Source organism: Colletotrichum chrysophilum (assembly GCF_026319265.1).
Source record: "Colletotrichum chrysophilum strain AFK26 chromosome Unknown scaffold_29, whole genome shotgun sequence".
Classification (NCBI taxonomy): Eukaryota; Fungi; Ascomycota; class Sordariomycetes; order Glomerellales; family Glomerellaceae; genus Colletotrichum; species Colletotrichum chrysophilum.
In genome coordinates, this window is record NW_026517316.1 from 40,109 (window position 1) to 62,996 (window position 22,888).

The 22,888-nt window shown below is 55.8% G+C and overlaps 7 protein-coding genes and 1 non-coding gene across 8 annotated transcripts; 3 read left to right on the forward strand and 5 right to left on the reverse strand.

Annotated features, from left to right (window-relative positions):
• Window positions 1-4: 4 nt before the first annotated feature.
• On the reverse strand, window positions 5-1,478 carry COL26b_004668 (uncharacterized protein; the record flags this gene model as incomplete). Its single annotated transcript, XM_053177539.1, has 2 exons — window positions 5-171; window positions 230-1,478. The coding sequence occupies 2 exons, from the start codon at window positions 1,476-1,478 to the stop codon at window positions 5-7; spliced, it is 1,416 nt and encodes a 471-aa protein (XP_053038432.1).
• Window positions 1,479-5,040: 3,562 nt separating this feature from the next.
• Window positions 5,041-9,018, forward strand: COL26b_004669 (uncharacterized protein; the record flags this gene model as incomplete). The annotated part of the gene is made up of 2 exons (XM_053177540.1): window positions 5,041-5,244; window positions 5,299-9,018. 2 exons carry the CDS (start codon window positions 5,041-5,043, stop codon window positions 9,016-9,018), a joined length of 3,924 nt encoding a protein of 1,307 aa, XP_053038433.1.
• A 336-nt stretch (window positions 9,019-9,354) lies between these two features.
• On the reverse strand, window positions 9,355-11,261 carry COL26b_004670 (uncharacterized protein; the record flags this gene model as incomplete). The annotated part of the gene is made up of 4 exons (XM_053177541.1): window positions 9,355-10,898; window positions 10,988-11,000; window positions 11,090-11,138; window positions 11,200-11,261. The coding sequence occupies 4 exons, from the start codon at window positions 11,259-11,261 to the stop codon at window positions 9,355-9,357; spliced, it is 1,668 nt and encodes a 555-aa protein (XP_053038434.1).
• Window positions 11,262-12,057: 796 nt separating this feature from the next.
• On the reverse strand, window positions 12,058-12,131 carry COL26b_004671. Its single transcript has one exon. It is a non-coding gene; the product is annotated as a tRNA-Val (tRNA).
• Window positions 12,132-12,892: 761 nt separating this feature from the next.
• RPL30_2 (60S ribosomal protein L30) lies at window positions 12,893-13,278 on the forward strand (the record flags this gene model as incomplete). The annotated part of the gene is made up of 2 exons (XM_053177542.1): window positions 12,893-13,070; window positions 13,127-13,278. The coding sequence occupies 2 exons, from the start codon at window positions 12,893-12,895 to the stop codon at window positions 13,276-13,278; spliced, it is 330 nt and encodes a 109-aa protein (XP_053038435.1).
• Window positions 13,279-14,178: 900 nt separating this feature from the next.
• Window positions 14,179-15,089, forward strand: COL26b_004673 (uncharacterized protein; the record flags this gene model as incomplete). Its single annotated transcript, XM_053177543.1, has 2 exons — window positions 14,179-14,246; window positions 14,303-15,089. The coding sequence occupies 2 exons, from the start codon at window positions 14,179-14,181 to the stop codon at window positions 15,087-15,089; spliced, it is 855 nt and encodes a 284-aa protein (XP_053038436.1).
• A 216-nt stretch (window positions 15,090-15,305) lies between these two features.
• COL26b_004674 (uncharacterized protein) lies at window positions 15,306-16,565 on the reverse strand (the record flags this gene model as incomplete). Its single annotated transcript, XM_053177544.1, has 1 exon — window positions 15,306-16,565. One exon carries the CDS (start codon window positions 16,563-16,565, stop codon window positions 15,306-15,308), a length of 1,260 nt encoding a protein of 419 aa, XP_053038437.1.
• A 732-nt stretch (window positions 16,566-17,297) lies between these two features.
• Window positions 17,298-21,985, reverse strand: COL26b_004675 (uncharacterized protein; the record flags this gene model as incomplete). Its single annotated transcript, XM_053177545.1, has 2 exons — window positions 17,298-17,441; window positions 17,495-21,985. The coding sequence occupies 2 exons, from the start codon at window positions 21,983-21,985 to the stop codon at window positions 17,298-17,300; spliced, it is 4,635 nt and encodes a 1,544-aa protein (XP_053038438.1).
• Window positions 21,986-22,888: the final 903 nt, after the last annotated feature.

The following is a 22,888-nucleotide window of genomic DNA, read 5'->3' on the forward strand; positions in this document are numbered from 1 at the left end:
AATTTTAACTGTGAGCCCCCGTGGAGTGCTCGACTGCCAGTGAACCCGCTGCATTATTGCTGCCGCCATGGCGGTTCTTCTTCTCCTTCTTAGCCCATCTAAGCCCGCAAGCGTTGCATAGCGTCTTGGGGCCACTCGGGCCTTTACGCCATTCGGGTGAATCGAGGGTACCTGTTTGACATCGTCAGAATGAACACAACTGTTGTCGTTTGGTTAGAATGAAGCCTACCGCAGTCCGTGCAGACGTATTCCTCCGAAGTCTTAAGCTTCTTCTTTTTGTCGCCTGTCCGAGGATCCCGGTCCAAAGGAATAGCAATTCCTGCATCGCCCTTGATCAAAGTTGGGCTTGCATTTCCTGTCGTGATGCCACGACTTCTCTCCCCCTCGATATATCTCAACCCTGTCAACATCTCGATGGTATCGGTATGCGAGGCACCGCCCTCGTATCGAGCCATCTTGTCCTTCAGTGAGTCTGGACGACTTCCTGCGACACCCTCCAAAGCTTCCCGGGTGAGCGCGACGTTTAGTGCTGAAGTACGGTCATTGGAGCTATCGTTACGCGATACGCTCGGGGCGGAGGTGGTCATGGTGGTTTCTGAGGGAGTTACGTCTGATCTGCCTTCCTGACTCTGCTGCCATATCCTCTGCGACTCTTCATTTTCCATCTCTTCCTCCCTGCGAAGCTCAGCAATGCGCCTTCTCAGCCTCTCGTTCTCCATCTTGTGCTCGAGGAACGTGTCTAGCAGGCCTGCATTTTTTGTGGGGTACAGGCGCGACATCATAAACACGGCCTGACAGAAGGGCGATTGGTTGTGCGGGTTGGGGGCGAACTTGGCGGCGGCGATATGGGCATGACCGACTGACTCGAAGATGGCGTATTTACCATCCTTCTTCTTGAACCTAAAGAAGAGGCGCAGAGGGTTCCCTGAGGCAATCGACTCGTTCAGCTCGGCGACAAACACGCCTACGTCGTCTGGGTGTACGAGATCCTTGAGGAAGGTGTCGATGATCTCCTCGGAGGTGTATCCGGTTAAGTTAAGAATACTAGGGGAGACATATCGTATGCGACCATTGGCGTCGAGAATCTGAAGAAAATCTTTGAGCTCTTCGATGACCTTGGCAGGCCAGCCTCGTCGCTTCGTGAACTCGGTCAGGGTGCTGCTTCCCGCTTGTTGCATAGCTTGAGAATTGAAGCCGCCAACGGGCGGAGGCCCCCCTCCGACAACGCTGGATGCGTCGTCGCCATTTTTCGAATAGCTGGTGTTCATGCCGGAGGGATCGTCGGTCAGGCCGTCGGGCATGGGGGTATTAGCGAAGAAGTTGGACATTCCGTTGTCGTCGCCGGGGTTGTCGACGTTCATGGACATGGCATCGAAGTTCCCATATATTGTTGAGTCTAGGAGAGTAGACATCATGTTGGGGTCGGCTTCGGCCATCTGCATTGCGTCAGCACGGCTTGGGGAGCGGTAAGTAGCCATTTGATGGGGTTCAAAGGGAATGCGCCGGGGGTCGGCGGGTCAGGTGAAGGAAGAGGAGAGGTAAGCGAGAGTGGTGGAAGGGCTGGTTCGGTGAGGTCCCATGTGCATCAGGCTGTGAGGAGCAAGAGGAGGAGGAGGAGCGGGCGGGTAGCGGGCGGGCAGCGGGCGGGGGAGCAACTAACAGCATCAAAGGCAGAGAAGTCTTGGGGCCCGAAGCCAAACATATTGGCTGGGGGCGGTTGAGGTGGTCCGTGAGACATGATTGTGGTGGTATTGTTCCAATACTGATGCTGGCACAGACGGCTTCTAACAAAGGCATTTGGCGGTTTGTTCAGCGACTCGGATGGTGCGCCGGGGGGCGATTGACCACTGAGATTGACGTCTTCGTAGTGGTCACGGCGGCGGCGGCGGCGGCGGCGGCGGCACGGCGCTGAGGTGCGAGTCCAGATAGATCTAGGCCTGGGCCTCCTGGTGGACTGTTGGCAGGCAACTCAAACCGCGATAAGGTATCGATGCTGGCTATCAGTTCCAGTGCTGCGAGGTATCCGTCGGTAGGGTGTTCGATTGGAACCGCACCATGCGCACTGCAGCGCGACAGAAGCAGCAAGCAACGCAGCTGCAACAGCAGGGCCCAGTAAGCTGCACGAGCACCAGCGACAGCTCTTGCGACGACGGCTGGTGAAAGCGACTATGCCTATCTGCTTGCCGTGGACGTTGACTATCGGTTCGGGCTGGGCTCGAGCAGCTCGCAAGCACGAGTGAGTTTCGGAGCAGGGCCTCGACTCCGACAGAGCCTAGAAACTGCTAGGACCAAGGTACGGATACGGGACGGGATATGGGGCGTTGTGCGTCGACGGGAGCACTTCTCAGCCCTTCATATCTCTTTTTCTTTGGTCCAGAACGGTCTATTCGCAGCGGCAGGAACAGAATAGCGACCGGTGTTGAAGAATTTCGCCAGGATGCGAGGTTGCTGCAGCATTAAAGCGACGTAAAACAACGACAACGAGGGCGACGCCAAGACCAGGGTTGATCGAAGGGTGATTTCTGTGCGAGAGATTTCCAGAGGATGGGGGCCTGTAGTCATTAATAAAGGGCGGGTATTGGGTGACCACTAGCACAGAGTGCGTGAGTGAGAAAGAGAGAGAAGCCAGTCCAGTCCGATTGAGAGTCTGGCTTTGTGTGGTGCGGAGCGATGCGAGACTTGGGCAGCGGTAGCGGTAGCAGTTGTAAGGCAGAGAGATAGCAGCAACCGGATAAGGCCAGTGAGGTAGCAGCGACAGGGCAGGCAGGTCTTGTCGGCTGGATTCCACACAACTCAGCTGGGAGCTAGGTAAGGTTGTCTCGTCCTGTCTGTCGGGGCTGACTTGCTTCGTGACACGGGGGGGCGTGTCCAGTCAGGGTCGTCGAGGTCGGATCACCGCGAGCTTGGCCGGCAAGCCAGAGACACTGCGCGAGATGCGGGCAGGATGCAGACTGTCGGGGTTGATGCAAGAAGCGAGGGGAGTGAACGAAAGGGGACCAGGAATGGAGAGGGAGGTGTGCAGAGAGAGGGGAGAGGGAAAAGACAAGAAATGGGAAGACGAGGGGCAGAGGAAACAATTTGTGAAAATGGCCGGTAGGGAAGGTGAGGGAAACCAAGTCACGTCGTCACCAAAAAAACTAGATAGGTGTGGTGGGCAGGCACAGGTACAGGCACAGGCACAGGCACAGGCACAGGCATGATAGGTGCAGGCAAGCAGGGTAAAGACGTGGAAGGGAGCTGGAGGAGCGGCGTGGGATGCCAGGGGACCTGCGAAAAGGAAGGGGACGGGGACGGGAGAAAAAAAAACATGGGAAACTGCAAAATGGAAATGGAGCATATGGCAATTTTGAGCGTCCGGGACATGGAATTCTGCAAAAACAACCCCTCCACCCCGCCCAAGAGCACCTCCTACGCAATCGCCTTCCCACTAACAATGCACCTCTGCCACCGCTGTAGGAGGGATAACTGGGCTGCTAATCGCCCTGGATTGGGCAGTTTCCAGCGCACCAATGGGCCGTCCAGCACCTGCTACGGTGCGTGCTCTCCCTTACACTGGCACGTCATGTCTCCATGCCTTGCCCATGCCTTGGGGAACTGCACGGTCCAGCTGTCCATTGCAATGGTTCCAGAGCTCAGATTCCAGGGGCTCTACGCAGCGATCATCCCCTGTGGCTGACGCCTGCGGAGCCACTGTCCGGAGCAAACGCCCCGGCATCACGGCGGTCAAAGAAACCATCGCCGCTGCTGTTTGGCTGCGTGAGGCATCAAATTGGGTCGCGGTGGATCTGCTTTGCCGCTAGAGCCCGCGCTGGATGCTTTGCCTTAATCGGTTAGGCATTATTGCCAACTTCCGTGGATCCTTCTCGGCCTTCTGGAAACACCGTACCCAGCATCACGTATTCGGGTCGTGCATCACTAAGGTACCACACTTACGTGCTCACTTGGGTCGGTATGAATAAATAGAGTGCAGTTGTCGAACGCGACAACTGTATGAAGAGAGGTGTTTGACTGCCACGTTGAACCGAGGTGGTTGTGGTGGTGGTGGTGGTCTGGTCCGAAGTAAGGGAAGACTGTTGGTTGGCTTGTCAGATGATGCAATCCACCATGTAAGGCAGTGTGTATCCTTTTACCTTTGAGCAACGTGTGCGTTCTTCTTAATCTCGAGCTACCTTACTTACAAAGCAAACCAAATCTTGAAGCTTCGAGTCTGACAGCTCGTTGCTTGCTGTCATGCATGCAGACAAATGAGTGTTAGTGACCTTAATTGGCGACCTGATGTACCCGAACCGCCGTGCAGTGCAAGCATGCCCGGGCAAGTCGGAAACGACCTACTTGATTGCCTAAGCTAAGGTATGATCAACGTCGTCGCCATCGCCTGTTATTACTTTGCCATTGCTTAGAGTCACTGCTTGCCGCTGTTTGCCTTTTTAGTTGGAGACCAACTAATTTTCCTCTGCCTACGCGACTACATTTGCTGTGTACTTGACTTTGATGAGGACGACGACGAGGGACGACGATGATAGCAACTATGATAGCGGCTACAACGGTAACGACGTTAGCGAGCACACAGAAAAAGTAGTCGCTCTAGCACACGAAACACAGGATGTCTGTTATTTTACCTTCTTTATGCCCAGCTTAGCTACCTACCTACTTAGGTCTGTCTACCAGGTAAGCTAGCCCGACCATTGGCAGAAAAAAAAAAAAAAAAATCAAGATGGAGGGATTGGGATCCGAGTCTTATCGTTGTCTTATCTGACACCTAGCCATCCATATCTTATCTAATCAGACCACGATCATAATGGTGCACTCCTTCCAGGTTCCCGACGCGTGCGTGCCTGCTGCGCGTCGAGAAGCCGATGGCAGCCTGCTCCAAGGCAACCTCGAACGACTATATCCCGTGCACCCCTCCAAGCACGAAATAAACTTCTTCCCATATCCGCCTCGATCTTGATCTACTTTACCCTTCTTCAACTTCACACTGTTCTTTTTACCAAAGTATCATCCGAATCGGGCCAACGGCCTTCCGAGGCACTGCCCGCGATGTCCAAGATCGATAAGTTGTCCGTCCAGGGCATCCGCTCCTTCGGCGGCAGCCGTGAAACCATATCATTTTACACACCTCTGACTCTCATCGTTGGATACAACGGCTCCGGAAAGACGACCATCATCGAGTGCCTCAAGTATGCCACCACCGGCGAGCAGCCACCCAACAGCAAAGGAGGTGCTTTTGTCCATGACCCTAAGGTACGCACCCACCCACCCAGAACTCTCCAACCTTCTCAAGCTGACAGTTTGTAGTTGTGCGGAGAAAAGGAAGTCCTAGCCCAGGTCAAGCTCGCCTTCACATCGACTAGCGGCCTCAAGTTCGTTGCTACTCGCAGTCTTCAATTGACCGTCAAGAAAACTACGCGATCACTCAAGACCCTCGAGGGTTCCTTGGCCTGCAACAACAATGGCGAGCGCACAGTCACTTCCAGCAGAGTGGCGCAGATGGACGAATGGATTCCGAGAGAGCTTGGTGTCTCCCGAGCCATCCTCGACTACGTCATCTTCTGCCACCAGGACGAGTCCCTCTGGCCCATGAGCGAACCTGCCGCGCTAAAGAAACAGTTCGACCAGATTTTCGAGGCGATGCGATACACCAAGGCTGTCGACAACCTGAAGCTCCTCAGGAAAAAGCAGGGTGAGGAGCTGTCCAAACTCAAGATCTTTGAAGAGCAGGACAGGATCAATAAGGAGAAAGGCGACCGAGCTGAGAAGCGGGCTACTGAGCTAGAGGCCGAGATTGAAGCAGCCAGAGCGAAGTGCAAGACAATGTCGGCTGAGATGGAGGACCTACAAGAGCAGATTCGCGAGAAGCACGAACAAGCAAACAGTTTCCTCCGCATCGTCAACGATCTGAAGTTCAAGCGGGATCAGCTCACCTACCGCGAGGGCGCCATTTCCGATCTCAAGATGACCCTGGAGGAACTCTCAGAGGACGACGAGTACCTCAAGAACGCGCTTGAACAGTACGAAGAGCGCATGTCACGATACCAGGAGGAAGCGGACGAAAATAAGACCCAATACAACGAGCTTCAAAGGGACATGACCAGCTCTCGCAAGGAGCTGTCTCTGAAGTTGGCGGAGCAGGGAAAGCATCAATCCGACAAGGACAAGTACGAGCGTCAACTTCAGTCCCGCATGGAGCTGGTCCGACAGGCCGCGGAAATGCACGGGTTCCGGGGCTACGACGGTGACCTGAAGGACAGCCAGATCAAGACCTTCAACGAGCGCATCCAGAAACTTTTGGCAGACAAGAAGCGCGACTTGGAGCGCGTACAGAAGGAGAACGCCCGCGAGCTGGACCAGGCCACGAGCGTCATCACCGAGCTCGAGGGCCGCAAGGCAACTATGACCCAGAACCGAGTATTTGCCAAGCAACGATTGGGTGCGATTGAGAAGCGTGTCAACGTCTTGCAGATGGACATCAACCGCTTGGACATTGACGAGGGCGCCAAAGCCATCTTGGACAGCCAGTTCGAGGATGTCGAGAGCAGGTTGAAGAAAGCCAACGAGTCATTGGCTGCTGCTGATTTTGACGCGCAGCTTCAGCAAGACAACGAGAAGCTGTGGCAGCTCGAGAGCGAGAACGAGAAGCTAGGACGTGAGCTGATGGAGTGCACAAGACTCGCATCCGAGCGTGCACAGCTGGATCTGCGCAAGAAGGAGTTATCGGACCGTAAGCGCAAGTTGGATACTCTGACAAACACGTGGAAGTCCAAGCTGGACACGCATGTTGGCACTGCTTGGCAGACAGAGACGCTCGAATCGCAATACCACGATGTCATCAAGAGCCAGAACAAGGTGCTTGCAGAAGCTCGTCAAAAGCGTGAGTCGGCAAGAGACAAACATCAAAAAGTAGACTACCGTCTCAAGAGTGCCAAGGAGACCGGTCAGAAAAAGACAGCCGAGGCGTCGCGCTGCCAGGAGACTGTGGTCAATGCTTTGAAGTCAGTTCGGGACGGTGCCACCATCGAGGACTACGAAGAGGAGTACAAGCTCCACGAGGAGGATGTGGAAACCTACCAAACCGACATCAGCCTTTTGGATGCTTTGGCCGACTACTACCGTGGTTGCCAAAAGACCTTGCAGGATAAGAACAAATGTCGACTCTGCGATCGTGGGTTCGATGATAAGCAGAATGTTGCCAAGTCAAGGTTCTCCGACAAGCTTGTCAAGTTCCTCGACCCTAACAAGAAGGAGAAGGCAGAGGAGGATCTCGCCAACTCCACAAACCTTCTCAACTCGCTGCGCAAAGTCAAGCCGCAGTACGAAACATATCAGCGACTGATGGCCGAGATTCCTGGCGTTAAGGAGGAGTGCTCCTCGCTGGAAGCTGAATGCGAGGCTCTGGAAAGGCAACTAGAGGAGCACGATGCCATCGTCAGCGCCGAGGAAGAGAAGTTGAACGACGTTGATTCCCTGAACAAGACTGTCATTAAAATCACCCAAGCTCTCAAGGACATCAAGGACTCGGAGTCTCAGGTTGACAGAATCATGTCTCAGCAATCGTCGAGCGTTGCTAGCCGAAGTGCTGACGAGATCCACGAACTCCAGGCAACGTGCAACGAGCAGATCAGGTCGTTGAAGAACAAGATTTTAAAGACTTCGACTGAGCGTCAACGTATGAAGGATCAGCTCAACGCTCTGGAGCTGGAGAAGAGTGAGCTGAGGAACAAGCTGAGCAAGGCCCTCAACCAGCTTGAGCGCAAGAAGGACTTCCACAACCAGATTCAGACCTTGAAGGATGACCAAACTCACCAGAGAGAACTGATCAGCAAGGCAGACGAGGATTTGGAGAAGATCGAGCCTGAGATTACCGAGGCGAGATCAGTGCGAAACGATACTCTGCAGAAAGGTCGTACCAAGGAGCAGGGCATTGTGGAGGAGCGCGACAAGGTTGCCAACTCCGTTACGGAACTAAAGATGGTCGAGTGCGACATTCAGGACTACATCGACCGAGGCGGCCCGTCCAACCTTGCGTCCAACGAGCGCGCCATTGCCGCTCTCGAGAAATCCATCGCTGGATTGGACAAGGAGATTTCGGACTTGACGGTGCGGACTAATAAGCTCAAGCAAGACATTGACAATGGCGACCGGAAGAAGCAGAACATTAGCAACAATATCAAGTACCGCCAGAATCTTCAGCAGCTTGAGGTTCTTCGACGTGACATTCAGGACCTCGAGGCCCGTGATGCCGACGAGGATTACAGGACATTGGCTGCTGAAGCCAAGCAGTTGGAGAATCGTCACAGCCGACTCGTTGCCGAACGCGGCTCTGTCATGGGGCAAATGACGACTAAGGACAAAGAGCTGGAGCGAGTGCTGGAAGAGTGGAACCAGGAATACAAGGACGCGGCGAAGAAGTTCCGCGAGTCGCACATCAAAGTCGAGACCACCAAGGCTGCTATTGAAGATCTGGGTCGTTATAGTGCTGCCCTGGACAAAGCAATCATGCAGTATCACAGTCTCAAGATGGAGGAGGTGAACCGTATCGCCGGCGAGCTGTGGCAGAGTACCTACCAAGGTACCGACATTGACACCATCCTGATTCGTTCGGACAACGAGAACGCATCTACTGGCCGTCGCTCGTACAACTATCGGGTTTGCATGGTCAAGCAGGACACGGAGATGGACATGCGTGGCCGCTGCTCCGCTGGACAGAAGGTGTTGGCCAGTATCATCATTCGCCTAGCTCTCGCAGAGAGTTTTGGTGTCAACTGCGGCCTCATTGCCCTCGACGAGCCAACGACCAACCTCGACAAGGACAACATCAAGAGTCTCGCCGAGAGTCTTCATGCCATCATTAAGGCCCGCCAAGCACAGAGCAACTTCCAGCTCATTGTCATCACCCACGACGAGGAGTTTTTGCGACACATGCGCTGCAGCGACTTCTGCGACAGTTTCTTCCGCGTCAGGAGAGACGACAAGCAGAACAGTGTTATTACCAAGGAGAGCATTACCAGAGTATTGTAAGGGGGATGTGCGTATTCTGGTGTTTACAGCGGATTGGGGTAGGACGGTTTACAAAAAGCATGGCGTTCTGGTCATTTCTTATGGTCACTGTAGTCAATACGACTACGTTTGCTTAAGGTTAGACGTATGATAAGCGTAAAATGAGCCCAATTGACGAAGATACCTTTATCACATGTGATATCATCTTCAATTGTGCGATTTTAGTCCCGTTCGTACTTTTTTCGTGAGAATGCCATCACGTCGGAATATTATCAGTCACACTAACAGAGGTTCGGGGTGAAAACAGTTCATGGTATCATGGCCCCCTTCTTATACACGAGAGCGAGCATTCAGACGCTACTCAATCCCGGGCGGCGGAGCAGTTCTCTCCTTCTCCTCGTCCTCAACCTTGGGCACCTTGGCCTCTGATTCCTCTTCCTCCTCGTCCTCGTCTTCCTGCTTGGGCTTCACCTCGGCGTCGGCTTCCTCCTTGACCTCGCCATCCTTCTTCTCGTCGTCGTCTTCTTCCTTCTTCACCGGGGGAGCATCCTCGCCCGCGGTGACGACGTCCCCATCGCCCTCCTTGATCTTCTTGCTCGCGAGACCCTCGAGCTCCGCGTCCGCATCCCGTTTGGAATGTGACGTGACGGTGCTCGTCTCCGAGGCGGCGTCGTCGCCGGCAGTGGTGGATTCCGCCTCCATCGTCACCGACGAGGCGTCCTCCGTCTGCGAGTCCCCGTCAGCCGCCGGGGGCGTGTTGGACGCGGCCTTGCGGCCCACGGCGGCCTCGACGTCGATGCCCTGCATCTCCATGCCCGGGCCGCCGACGAAGCTCGTCGTGACGCTCTGCGGGCCGAGGTCCTCGGCGCCAATCTCCTCGGGCCCGCGGGCGTGCGGGACCTCGCTCTCGTCTTCAGCCGCAGCACCACCGCCAGGTTGCTGCTTCTCGGGGCTGTTGCCGCCGCCGCTTTCACCACCGCTGCCAGGGGAGGAGGAGCCGCCCGCGGCCGCGGCGGCGCGGAGGGCGGCGGCCTGCAGATGTGCTTCTTCTGTGTGTCGCGCGAGTTGGTTGACTGGAACGACGCCCTGCTCCTGCTCCTGTCGCAGTAACTCACCTTGCGTTATGCCTGCTGGGCCTGCTGCTGGGCCGCCTGCCGTGCTGATGTGGCCCGTGGCACCCATGGACGGAATGCCGTTGACGCTGACGCTGACGGTCTCGATGCTGCCGACGCCGTTGGGGCCGTCGATGGTCTCCGTGGACTCGGTGCGGATCTCGGCGGGCCCGCTGTTGGAGCCGCCGCCGCTGGAGGAGGCGGGCGAGGCGGAGCCCGGGGAGGGCCGCCGCGTGAGCCAGGGGATGGGGGTTAGTAGGGCGCCACCGAGGGCTTCGTCGGTGCCGACGGTCGAGGCGACCGAGTTTGTCGAGTTGCCCCAGGAGACGGCGGCGGCGGGGTCCGGGGGGGAGGAGGAGCCGTTTGCGTTGCTGTTATTATTGCTGCCGAGAGCGCCGTTGGAGAGGAGCGTCATGGCCGAGACGTCGGGGATGGCGGGCGGGAGGGGGTAGATGTTTGCGCCGCTGGTGACATGAACAACTCGGTCGACGGCGTGGAGGTAGGAGGCCAGGTGGCGGTAATGGCGGCGTGGCTCGATAACGAGCTCCGCGAGGCGCTGGATCGTATGCGGGGGGTACTTTGGGAAGCTGGCGAGGACGGACTTGATCTCGATGAGCATGGCCTCGATCTGGGCCGGTAGGGAACCCGGGTCCGTTGTGGCAGCGGCGGCGTCGGTCGCATCGCTTTCGGCGGCCGGGGCCGGGGCGGTCGGTCGGCTGTTCTCCTTGTCTGCTTCCTGTGACGACGAGGGTTCGGCGGCGGGCTCGAGGGGTGGCGGTTGTTGTTGGCCTGGTGGGTTAATGTGTTGAGGGAGGGGTGGCAGATTCGGGATAGGAAAGTCATTGTGAGCTATCTAGAAGAACATTCGCAAAGCGAACGTGTGAGCGCGCCCTGCGGGAGGCCAAGAGGAGTTTTCGGATGGGCGGTTTGAGGGAGGGGAGGCGGGAGTGAGTTGAGGTCGGTCGGCGATCGGGACATACCTTATCTAGCCTCGTGATGATGTCTTGCGACATGGCAGGCCATAGACCGCTTTGCGACGTGGTTAGCGATGGCGTGTCGATCTGGTGGGAGAGAGTGGCGATTGGCTTACTAGTCCATGTGACCGCCTGACGCGACCGTCCGCAAGAGGTCGTCGTCGACCTCGATCTCCATTTCTGAGGGCATGGAGTCGTTTGGGTGGTGTTTTTATTGGGAAGAAGAGAGCTATTCCCGCTGACGTCGCGTGCTGGGGGCAAGGAAAGCGCGACTGGTCGGAAAGTTGGAGAGATGCGCTTAAACGGGTTGCGCCCCGCGCCAAAAATAGCTTCGCGTAGAGAGGTTAATGCAGATACAGGAACGTTGAGCCGTTGTGTTTGGAATTCCTTTTGCAACCTGAAAGATGATAGGAGACGTCGAAAATGTGACCTGTGTTTTGTTACCGGGTAGTAGGGGTGCAGGAAGACTGCAGAGGTTCCCGAGGCTCAAAAGCTACGGTGGATACAGAGTGTGATGCCAGAGTTGCAAGGGCGGGTTGCCGACAAGTCGGTACTGCACACTCACTAGAAAATCTAGTGCAAAAAAAGTTGGCTTTCAAGAAATTGAGATAATTAAGAAGGAAATCATCCTAATGATATCCTTATGTTATAACAACATGCTGGGATATACTCCTAAGGCCTTTGCGCGCTGGTGTTACTGTCATGATGGCCAATGACATAGCTATTTCTTTGCTCATGTTTGTTCACTCAGTCCGAACATCCACTTCGGGTCTCATCTTTTTTATCGTGGTATTTCATTCAGATCGTGGTTGTTTTCCTGAAAAGTCAGATGGCAGCATCCACATAAAAAACCACCAGGCGCATCACCATAAAGGCAGTCATCTAATTGAAGCATTCCGTTGTCTGCGTCCCAGCGTATGCTTGCTGCGGTGTGCTAGGACCGAGTGCATGTCGAGCAAAATGGCAAAATGAGATGATCGATGCAGGGATCGAACCTGCGATCCTCTGCGTGTAAAGCAGATGCCTTAAACCGCTGGGCCAATCGACCAGTGTTAGTTGGCTGGGAACTTTTAGCACCTAAGGAGCGCGGAATCTGTTGCTGTCTCAGACCAGCAACAAACTCACATGCACCAGCGTATTAACGCTTTCTTGATCGTTTGGAGTTCCAAGCCGTGATCTGTTTAGATATTGCCTGCGACATCAAATGAACATTGGTTCGAATGACGTGGGGAATGAGGAGCTTGAGGGGACCATCGGGCGTCGCCCGTTGAGCTTCAATTTTGGTGGAGGAAAGAGTTGACAACGAAACTTACTACCTACCTGTAGTACCACACCTTCGTGTTAAGTCCCACGCGAACTGGCGATGTTGTCTAAAGTAATTAATTCTAAGCCCCTATGTTCTATGATTATTCACTGGGATGAAGCATACAGCGTATTTGGTCTGCAGGTGCGCAGGCGTCCTCGATTCATCGAGGACAAGATGGAAATTTCCCTGTAGCGTTGTCTCCCCTTCCATCGGATGCAACAACTTCAGATTCCCCCAGAATTTATAAAATCAAGATGTCTTTGGAAAACAGGAACGGGAAAAGGAAAAGAAGATATTGCGGTATCGTTTTCAACCTTTCTACCCTTCGCAAACTGCAACTGAGAAGTACTAACAGCCCCCACGTGACGCTAGCGGGGTAGTTAAGAAAGGAACTCAAAATTTCTTCCTCCCACTCTGATTCTCAAGTTTATTCCGCCAACCACAACAAACAACCTCTATTTTCACCCTCAAATTTCCATATCCTTCCCCAATAACTCTCAAAAATGGCTCGCGTCAAGAACAAGGCTAGCGACACCCTCGCCCAGCGTCTCGCTCTCGTAGTGAAGTCAGGCAAAATCTCCCTCGGCCACGCCAGTACCAAGAAAGCCCTGCGCACCGGCAAGGCCAAGCTGGTCCTCATCGCCGCCAACGCCCCTCCCCTTCGCAAGTCGGAGCTTGAGTGTAAGCAAAATCCTGCCTCTGTGATGGCAGGCTTTCCATGTACTGACTGGTCACAGACTACGCGATGCTGGCCAAGGTGCCCGTCCACCATTTCAACGGCACCAATATCGAGATGGGAACCGCCTGCGGCCGTCTCTTCCGCTGCGGCACCATGGTCATCCTCGATGCTGGCGACTCGGACATTCTCGCCGATCAAACCATCGGTTAGATCTTTCAAGGTATGTCCTCCCGCGGCGGAAGCATTCTGCGAAGCGTGTGTATGCACGTGGAGAATGTCTCGACTGACCGTTCCCCCCTTCCAACAGACCGCCCAGCGCTTGTGAATGGCTCTGATGTCATGGTATGTGAACCAAAACTTCCAAAAACATTCTGCGAAGCGTGTTACGCCGGAACACACGTGGAGAATGCCGACTAACAGGTCGTCCCCTTGACAGCAAGCACCGCACTTGCAAGGAGACCTGATCATAAGGTACGTCCCCCCTTCCAAACCTTTAATTTCCTGTGAAGCCCATTCTTCTTGAATGCGTGGAGGAAAGCATCCTGCGAAGCGCGTCCTCAGTGGGCGTGTGGAGGATTGTTCCTACGAAGCATCCCTTGCCAGGCGTGTGGAGGAACGGTTCCTGCGAAGCATGTTTATACCAGCATGTGGAGGATTACGACTAACCTCATGATACCCCAGGCTATAAAACATCGGGCTGCTGCAGTTTCTCCGACGAGCAGTCCTCTTGAGGAACAGTCCGACTTTATCGATGCGACGCCAGGATACGTGAAGGTTGTAGCTAGTAGATAGATCAAAACACAGTGTTTCTCAAGAACCCAAGATCTCTCCCCATCCCAAGCGTGACCATGCCACAACCACTCGAAACATTCACTTGATAAACAAACAAACATGACCTTAACTTAATTGTATTTACGACTTATACTCTTCCACCTGTTCATGATCTGCCCATGGGCAAAAAAGTGCTGACTAACTGAAAAGCGCCGGTAGGTGACCTGACCGAAGCTTGGCGGGTCCCAGCCAAAATCCGACGTCACACCAGCTTCAAACTGTGAAGCTCCAAGCTTCAAAACGGCTGCACCCAAAAACACCACACCACCACCACCCAAGATGCGCCCCTTCAGAGCCACCAGCACGCTCCTCCGCGGCGCCAATGGCCTCGCCCAAGCTTCGCGAAGGTAAATACCCTCTCCATCTCCAAGCAATCACTCAATTGACCAAGACAAACCCGCAGCCAAACCCAGGCTCCCCGCCTAATCGCATCCCAAACCCTCCTCCTCCGCCGCACCTTCACCTCCAGCCCTCCCCTCGAGAAGAAGAAGAAATCTCCCCCCTCCTACCCGACCGCCGACTCCCCCGCCGTCGTCTCCCGCACATCCCACGCCGCGCCCGACCACGACGCCGACCCAGACGACCCCTCTGGCTCCAAGCACCCGAAGCCAGACCCCGCCGACCCCCTCGACTTCGGCGATGTCGCCTCCCGCTTCGCCTCCCTCGCCACGCACCACATGGACATCCTCAAGAAGATGCAGACAGGCGACCGCTTCTCCCCGGACGCCATCGGCGCCCTGGCCGTGCACCCCGACAAGAAGGACCCCGCGCAGTCCTACCCCCTCCGCGAGCTCGCCGAGATCGTGCCCCGCCCCGGCGGCCGCACCGTTTCTCTCCTGCTGCACGAGAAGGACTACCTCAAGCCCGTCATGTCCGCCGTGCAGGCGTCGCCCGACTTCAACCAGCAGCCGCAGCGCGACCCGGACAACGAGCTCGAGCTGATCCTCAAGGTCGAGCCGCAGAACAAGGACGCCGTCGTGCGCAAGGCGAAGGACGCCGCGCAGGCGTGGCGCGAGAAGATGCGCGCCGTCACGGAGAAGCGCAAGAAGCTGCACACCAAGTGGAACAAGGACAAGCTCATCGTGCCGGACCTGAAGCGGCGCGCGGACACGGAGTTGAAGAAGATTCAGGACAAGGAGATGAAGGGCGTCGATGCGGTGGAGGAGCAGACTATCAGAAAGCTCACGTAGATGTGATGACCTGTGTGTATACAAAACTGTTAAAAAGAGTTCACGTTTCCCTCTTTTTTTCTCCTTGTGTCCTGTCATCAGGGAGCGAATTTATCACGAGCCTCACAGAGTTGAGGTAGAAGAGACTTTGTATCTAAATGTACAACAACGTTCGTGTTTCTCCTTTTTGTTTTGAGGGGGTCCTTAATCATACAAATGCTCTCGATGCCACCACACTCATGCCTTGGCACCCGCAGCAGCAGCAGGCTTAGCGGCACCCTTGGCCCGGTTGACAAGCTGCGCAAGCTTCTCGTCAAACTTGCCGCTCTCAATCGCGTGGTAGCTCGAGTTCTGCAGGTGCTTCGCCCGCGCGACCTCCAGCGGCTGCTTCGCCCCCAACTCCACAAACTCGGGCCTCACATGCTGACCCTTGACGACCTTGTCCATGATGTACTCCCTCACGGCCTTCTCCGCGCCGGCCTCCAGCTGCTCGGGGGACCTCTTGACGACCCTCATGTTCGTCGTCATCTTCTCCTGCGGCGTGTTCTTGATCGCATCCACAAACGCCCTCTTGTCCTCCACATCGTCAAAGAAGTGCGCCCCGTTGCCGCGGTACGCGAGCTCCGTCGCCACGTGCCTCGGCAGCGCCCACACGCCCGGCGCAGGCTTCGCCCCGCCGCCGACCTCCCTCAGCGCATCGATCACCTGCACCGCCTGGTCCGCCGGTGCGCCCGTCGCCAGCGCCGGTGTGAAGGCGAGCAGGCTCTCCGCGGTCAAGCGGGGCTCGAAGCGCTCCGGCAGCCCGATGTCGCGCTTGCGGTAGTACAGGTGCTCCTCCTCCGTCGTCGGGCGGTGCCATTCCTCTGCTTCGGTCGACTTCGGCTCCCTCCGATCCTCCTCGCCGTCCGCATTACGTCTGCCGCGACCGCCACGGCCTCCACGACCGCCACGACCTCCACGGCCGCCGCGGCCTCTCATCATGCCGCCCCGTCCTCCACCACGACCGAAGCCGCCGCGGCCGCGCTGGAATCCACCGCCTCTGCCTTCGCCGAATCCGCCACGGCCACCACCCCTGGCACCAAGACCGCCGCCACGGCCGCGGAAGCTGGTGGGAAGCTTGACGAAGTTGGAACCGCCTGAGCTGCTGCCCGGACCGCCGCCCAGGCCGCTGCCCAGGCCACCGCCGAGGCCGCGCTTCGGCAGTGTCTTGACGTCGATGACGCGCGCGGGCTGAGCCGCAGTTGTGTTGTCGGGTTTGGACACTCCTCTGGTCGATCCGCTGCTCAGAATCTGGCTGATTTCGCTCGCGGCGTTGCGGGATCGTTCGCGGCCGGAGAGTGGTGCTCTCGTCGGGGCACCATTGCCGTTGGAGTTGTTCGAGGAGTCGGACTCGGCGAGGCGCAATTGTGTGGTGGAAAAGGTGCGGATGTATGATTTGACGGCAACGACGTCTGGCCTTATGCGGCCGCCGGCCGATCGCAGGGCCTGGGGGTGCATTGTTGGAGGTTTTGAGGACCGAGGCCGCGATGCGTTGCTTTGGCGTGGCCGTCGTGGTTGCTGCTGGACTGAGGTGAGGTTTGAAGCTTGAGAAATATTCGCGGTTAGGTAAGCAGGTGTGGGTGGGTCTGAGTACTCGGGGAACGTAGGGGGAGAGGCCTTCAACATCACGACCCCGTGTCTAGTAAAGCTACCCAATCAGGCACTAGGATTGATAAAAAAGAATCATATTCTGGCTTGGCTTTCCAACGCCGAGAGTCTATCATGAAAAAAGAGTTGCTGAACTCGAACATGTTGGTTCGTGTTTAGGTAGGTCATTACTGGATGCATCAACCCAACAACGCTCACGTACCATAGCCCACAAGGATCTACACAATACGTTTTGGACGTATCGCACTATGAATATGTCGAGAAATATTTCATTGTCAATGGGTTAACACCCGCCGCCGGTATACCAGTTTTGCGTTCTCATCCGTATGCAATCCGCTCCAGACTCCATATCTTTGATTCTCCGGATGCTTCCGTCTCTGAAATGCCAGCCTCATAACCAATTAAACCAACCCATCCTCCAGGGTCTTTTGATGCCAATGCCCCCTATGAACGCCAATCTGGCTAGTCTCTCTGTGCGATAGAGACTGCGGCCAGAAATGTAAAAGGAAGCCCAACCCCCGCTTCGGGCCCGGTATCCGGGCACTCTGAATGCTCATGATGACACGACTCGGCTTGCTGGTGTCAAGCTCTAATTGAGTATGCCGAACTCTGCCCCTCAGTTGAGACGGCAGTCTTTGTGGTAGATAGTGTCTTGTATTTTGCAATCAACTCATTGATCTTGGGTATCAATTCAGGTATTCTGAATGGCTTGGAAATCACGTCATCCTGTAAACATGTTAGTGGAGCCCGGGTTGAGGTACCGGGAAAAGTTCACTTACAATGCCGGCTTCTTTCGCGCTCTCGATTTGCTCAGGCCGCGCGTAAGCCGTAACGGCAATGATGGGGATGTGAGTGATGAGAGTTCCTTCCCTCTCCAATTCGCGAATGCGCCTCGCGCACGTCATGCCATCCATGACCGGCATCTCTAGATCCATCAGAATAACGCTGAGGTCGAAACCTTCCGCCTCTTTTCCAGACCAGAAACGAGACTTCTTGAGTTGATCTAGCGCTTCCCCGCCGTGGTTCGCAACATGCGTGTTGTTGCCACAGTTCCTTAATTGCTTCTGGAGAACTCGCTGGTTCACAATGTTGTCTTCCACAATCAAGACGTCCAGAGGTGGAGGTCCCTCTGGCACAGGCTTCCGGTAGGATGCCCTCCGTGGCAGAGAATTCGGGGGAGGGGGTGTTGATGGCGAAGATGTCGGTGCTTTGATCGGTCTGGCGAGGTTCAAAGCCGATAATGTTGTCGAGTCTACGCTCGGTGCGGGCGTCTTGCGGCACTTCACGTAGAATGCAAAAGTGCTACCAATACCCTTCTCCGAGATGACGCCGATTTGGCCGCCTTGTAATTCAGCAAGCATTCGCGAGATGAACAAGCCCAGACCTGAGCCGCCATACTGCACGTGGGTACGCGGTGAGGCTTGCGAGAACCTCTGGAACAGGAGCTTCTTCTCGTCTTCCCGAAGGCCAGGGCCTGTATCCTGGACCGAAAAGTGAAGATTGATTTCTTCTCCCTCGCCCCAATCCTTTTCTTGGGTCAGAGCCTTGACATCCTCCTTACGGCTGGGGAAGAATGAAACACCCTTCTGGGTAACTTCGCGGATATCTTTGGAGGCGCTCATGCTCATGATGATCTCGCGCTTTTCACGGCCTTGGGTGAACTTGATAGCGTTGGTCATCAGGTTGATCAAGACTTGTCTTAGCCTAGACGGGTCTAACCTGACCCAGTCAACAGCATGCTTGTAAAATGCCTGCTCAATTGAGAATTCCAGACGAATGTCATGCGTGCTCAACTCCGACTCGAACATCTTGATGACGTGTCGTACAATCGTGACGGGGTGTGAGTCAACCGGCGTTACCAACAACAGTTGAGAGTCCAACTTGGAGAGTGTCAGAACATCATCTACGATGCGTTTCTGGTGGCTAGCGCAGAGGTTGATTGTGTTGGCAGCCTCCGTACAGCCGTCCAACAACACCTCGAGCTCCTTATGGTCTGGTTGTTGTCCTCGGAACTCCGTGATGCTGTTGACAATCTCGTCTGCGCACTGAAGCACCGCACTAAGGGGGTTGCGCATCTCGTGACTGGTGATGTCGATGAAGTTCTCCTGCTGTCGCTTGAGTTCCACCGCTTCCTCTCTTCGTTGCTTCTGGAAATCCTCGGCCCATTTCTGCGGCGAAATGTCGGTGATACAGCCAAAGATGCTCTTGAGGGTGCCGTGCTCGGTCTTCTCCGGGAATGCACTCATCAACACCCATGTGTCGATGGTGTTGCGTCCGTTTTGCCGACTGCATTTGAATCGGAATTCGACGGTAACAGCCTCCTTGTCTTCGATAAGCTTCTTCCATGAGCGTTCAAGACCTGAACGGTCTTCCTCCCTGACACTTTGCATCCATGTATTGACGCTGTCTTCGGTGCGCGGATGCCTGGATATTTGCCACCACATATCATTGGCGAAGTTGATATGGCCATTGTCATTAGCAATAAAGATGCCAACTGGTGCAAACTCGGCCATTCGGCTAAACTTGTACTCGCTTTCCACCGCCTCTTGGGTTCTCAAGTAAAGCTCCATCTGCAGCTCTTGGCGATCCAGTGCAGCAAGACGAGCGGCCCTCTGGCCCCGCTTAATTTCCTCTTCGAATAGCACAACTGAGGCCATCGAGGTCGCCAGCTGTCTGGAGAGTAGATGAATGAAAAGCTGGTAGTCGTCGTCGTATGGTCTGCGGGGGTTAGTACCCAAGACGATGAAGCCCACCACCGACTCTCCTGCCGTTGTAGGATGCACAGGCAAGATGACAATTGTTTTCGATGGGTCACCGAAACCTCTCCAATCCATGCCCTCGAGCAGCTTGGTCGGAAGGTTGCCGGCTTCTTGGGAGAGAACAATGGGCGCACCCTGCATGGTCATAGACTGACGCATATACGGCGCAAAGCCCTCATCTGAGGACTTGAGATCCAGATGGGTGAGGGCTGTCGGATGCCCGTCAGGAACACCCAAGGAGCCTTCAAGTTGCAAAAGAGGCGGGTGTGCTATACTGCCGGAATGCATTGAAGACACCTCGCTCTCGTTGTCCTCCTTGACAGAATAAATAAGGGCGAAGGGCACGTCCAAGTCATTGAATTCGAGGCCTTCGCGAACCCTTGGCCAAAAGTTCCGGACATCCTTAGCGGCCGCGGTCTTCTCGCCAACCTCTCTCAACGTCAACATGCGGCGTTCGTTGACCTTGCGGCGGGTGTTCTCAAACGCAGGGTTGTAAAGACCGACAATCTGACCGTCGCTTCCCAGCAATGGAATGATTGACCATGAAAAGAAGGTTTCCTCCAAGAAGCCATGTCGCATAATGAAGAGCTGGTTGTCGTTCTTCATGATAGATGTGCCGTTATCCCAAGCGTTGCTTACCACACCCTCCAGCTCCGACCAAATTTCAGCCCAGGCATCCTTGTACCGCATGCCCATGAGCTGTGGGTGTTTCTGGCCGGCGAGCTCCACGTACGCCTCGTTGTAGAGGATGACATTGTCTCGGCTCCAGTACATGGCCGCCGGGTGAGGGCTGCCCATGACCATGTTAGCCATGGCTCTGAGATCCGAGCTCCAGTGCTCGATAGGCCCGAGCGCGGTGGAAGCCCAGTCGACGTTACGAGCAAAGCGGATGTGGTCGCTAAGATCGTCGGTGATTTGAATGCGTGTCCAGTCGAAAGAGGGCTTCATCATGTTTGTCTGGAACACCTGCTGAGTAAATTCGTCAGTGTGATGCCTCCCGCCATCGTCCGCCATTATGCAATCCTCGCCCATGGTTGTGTCATTCATATCGTGGGTATCCGAAACGGCATCACCAAAATAGTCAGGCTCCTCTTCTATTTGCAAGATTGTCGGCTGCGGAGAAGGACCTTTGTGCCGTTGTTCAAGGACCGCCGACTCTTCAGCTAGCGGGGCTGGCGAGTCGGGAGCGGTTGACACAGCACTCATGTTGCCGCTCACGAATCGATAGCGCTTGCGCAAGGTTGAGCAAGTCCACGTGATGCCTCCATAGTTGTGAGATGGAAGGCATACATCCAACGACTCCTGGTTTTTTACGAAACTCATGGCCCACGCTTTGAAATGCGTATACTCAGAATTCTTAATGGCGTCGTCCCCTTCTACTGACAGCAACTCCAAAACACCGACCGAGGCTCTTAGGGCCGCGTTAGCATACAGCAGGTGAAGCGCCGTCCTTTGGTTGTTGACGGGATTTGCCAGGTCTATAATGAAGGTTGGGCGCTCATCCTGCTCGAGAAGCTCGACAACACCAATATTCCTCAGCTCTGCGACGCCTGGGCCTGTGGACTGGCTGATTGGGCTTCGCGACGAGGTCAAGGTGGCCTCTGCAGAGGAAGACAAGCTGCTGCTCCCGGGAGTGCTACCAGACCTAGCAGCGCCACGAGCATGTACGGTGCCGCGGGCCAGACGGACGGTATGGACGCCATCGTTCTCCTCCCTCAGACGGGCCAGCAGAACAGCGGCGGCGTCTGAGGGAGGTAGAGGGTTCGGGCGAGTGGGCATGGGTCGGCGGGTGTTGGAGCGGGAAAAGAACAGAGGGGACGTGACCCCTTGGTTTCGTGCAGCCAGTATTGCCGCTGCGGTGGGAGGCCTAGGTAAGTCGATGGTCCTCGGGGGAGCTAGACGGCGCGGCTTCTTCAGCGGAGAGGGTTGGGTGTCGATCTGATGAGTCTCTTCATCCGACAGACGCTTCGCTTGTAGGGGTGCTGGCCTCGTCAGGCGCGGACGAGAGGGCTCCTCGGTGGGTGAGTATGTGGTGGGAGAGGTTGGATCGGAGGTGGGCGTAAGGAGAGACTTTGAGACGTTGTCAAAGGGATTTTCGCAAGTTGTAGCGCTATACGTCAAACCGTACCGACTAATATCGGGTGTTGTCCATTGTCCCTCGGGGCTGAAGACGTTGGTGGAGGGAGGCGGCGAGGCGGGCAGATAGCGAGGGTTGCTGGACTGAGAACCGGAACCCGGGCCCTGGAGAGGATTGACGAACTCGGCGGCGGGGGGAGCAAAGGCAGGGCTCTCGGGTGTCGCAGCGGTGGTGTTGGAGGTCTTCGCAGCCGGGGTAGCGAAGGGATATGAGTTCGGTGTCTTCGTTTTCGCGGTCTTGGTGGTGGTATTGTTGATGTTCTTCGGGGAATTCGCGGTGTATCCTGCTGTGGTGTAATGGGGTCGGATCGTCGGGGAGGACTGTGGCAGATAGTGGATGGCGGGTTGTGGAAAAGAGTCGTCGCCCTTCGGCATGAATGCGCAAGAGGGAGGGCAAAGATGGTAGGGCCCAGAAAGTCGGACCGGTCTGGAAATTTTCGTCTCGTGGCTACTCTAAGTGTATGGTCCTCTTCCCCTGCCGAAACTAAAATGATCGTCTTAGCGACAGCGGAGACGGGAGGTGAAGCAGAGCAGCAGCAGCAGCAGCGGCAGCGGCAGCAACAACAGGCGAGGCAAGGCAAAGGCAAGGCCAGCGCAGAGGCGGAAAGGCACGACGACTGAAAGACAAAGGGCACGGACGGGAAGGGCGGGCACAGGCGCAGCACCGAATAGGCGGAATAGGCGGAATAGGCGGGCGCGAGCAGGTGAGCACGGGCACCGCACCATGGGAAGAGGTAAGGTACGGTACGAATAAGGCAGTGGAGGGCAGGGTGATGCTGGCCAGGTGGTAAGGTAAGGGTGGAGGTGGGGAGGAGTAGCTGAGGTGCACCGCTTGCCCTGCAGCAGCGACCAGAGGGCGACGAGCAGGAAGCAGAGGAGATTCTGGTGGTTCGAGTTGGCGGTGGTAGCGTGCAAGTGGTCAACCTCAGGTCAGGCACCTCAAGGAACCTTGCCCATCTCAGATACCTCACCTAGCGTGGTAGTGGTAGCGGGTGTAAGAGGTAGTACCTCAAAGTAAGGGTAAGGGTAAAGCAGGCAGGTGAAGGTAAGAAACGCTGTAGCGGCGGATAAGGTGTAAAGTAAAGAGCGGGCAGCGGGTGAAAGGCGCATGCATCACAGGCCTGGTACCCGGCTCTTTCTTTCTTGTGCTGTCTGTCGTTGGCGTTGGCGTTGTCGTCGTCGGCGAAGAGCGGAGTGCGACAACGACAACGACGGGCGACGACGATGTTTTGGGGGGAACGGAGACAGAGACAGAGGCCGGGGCCACCCACTGAGGTG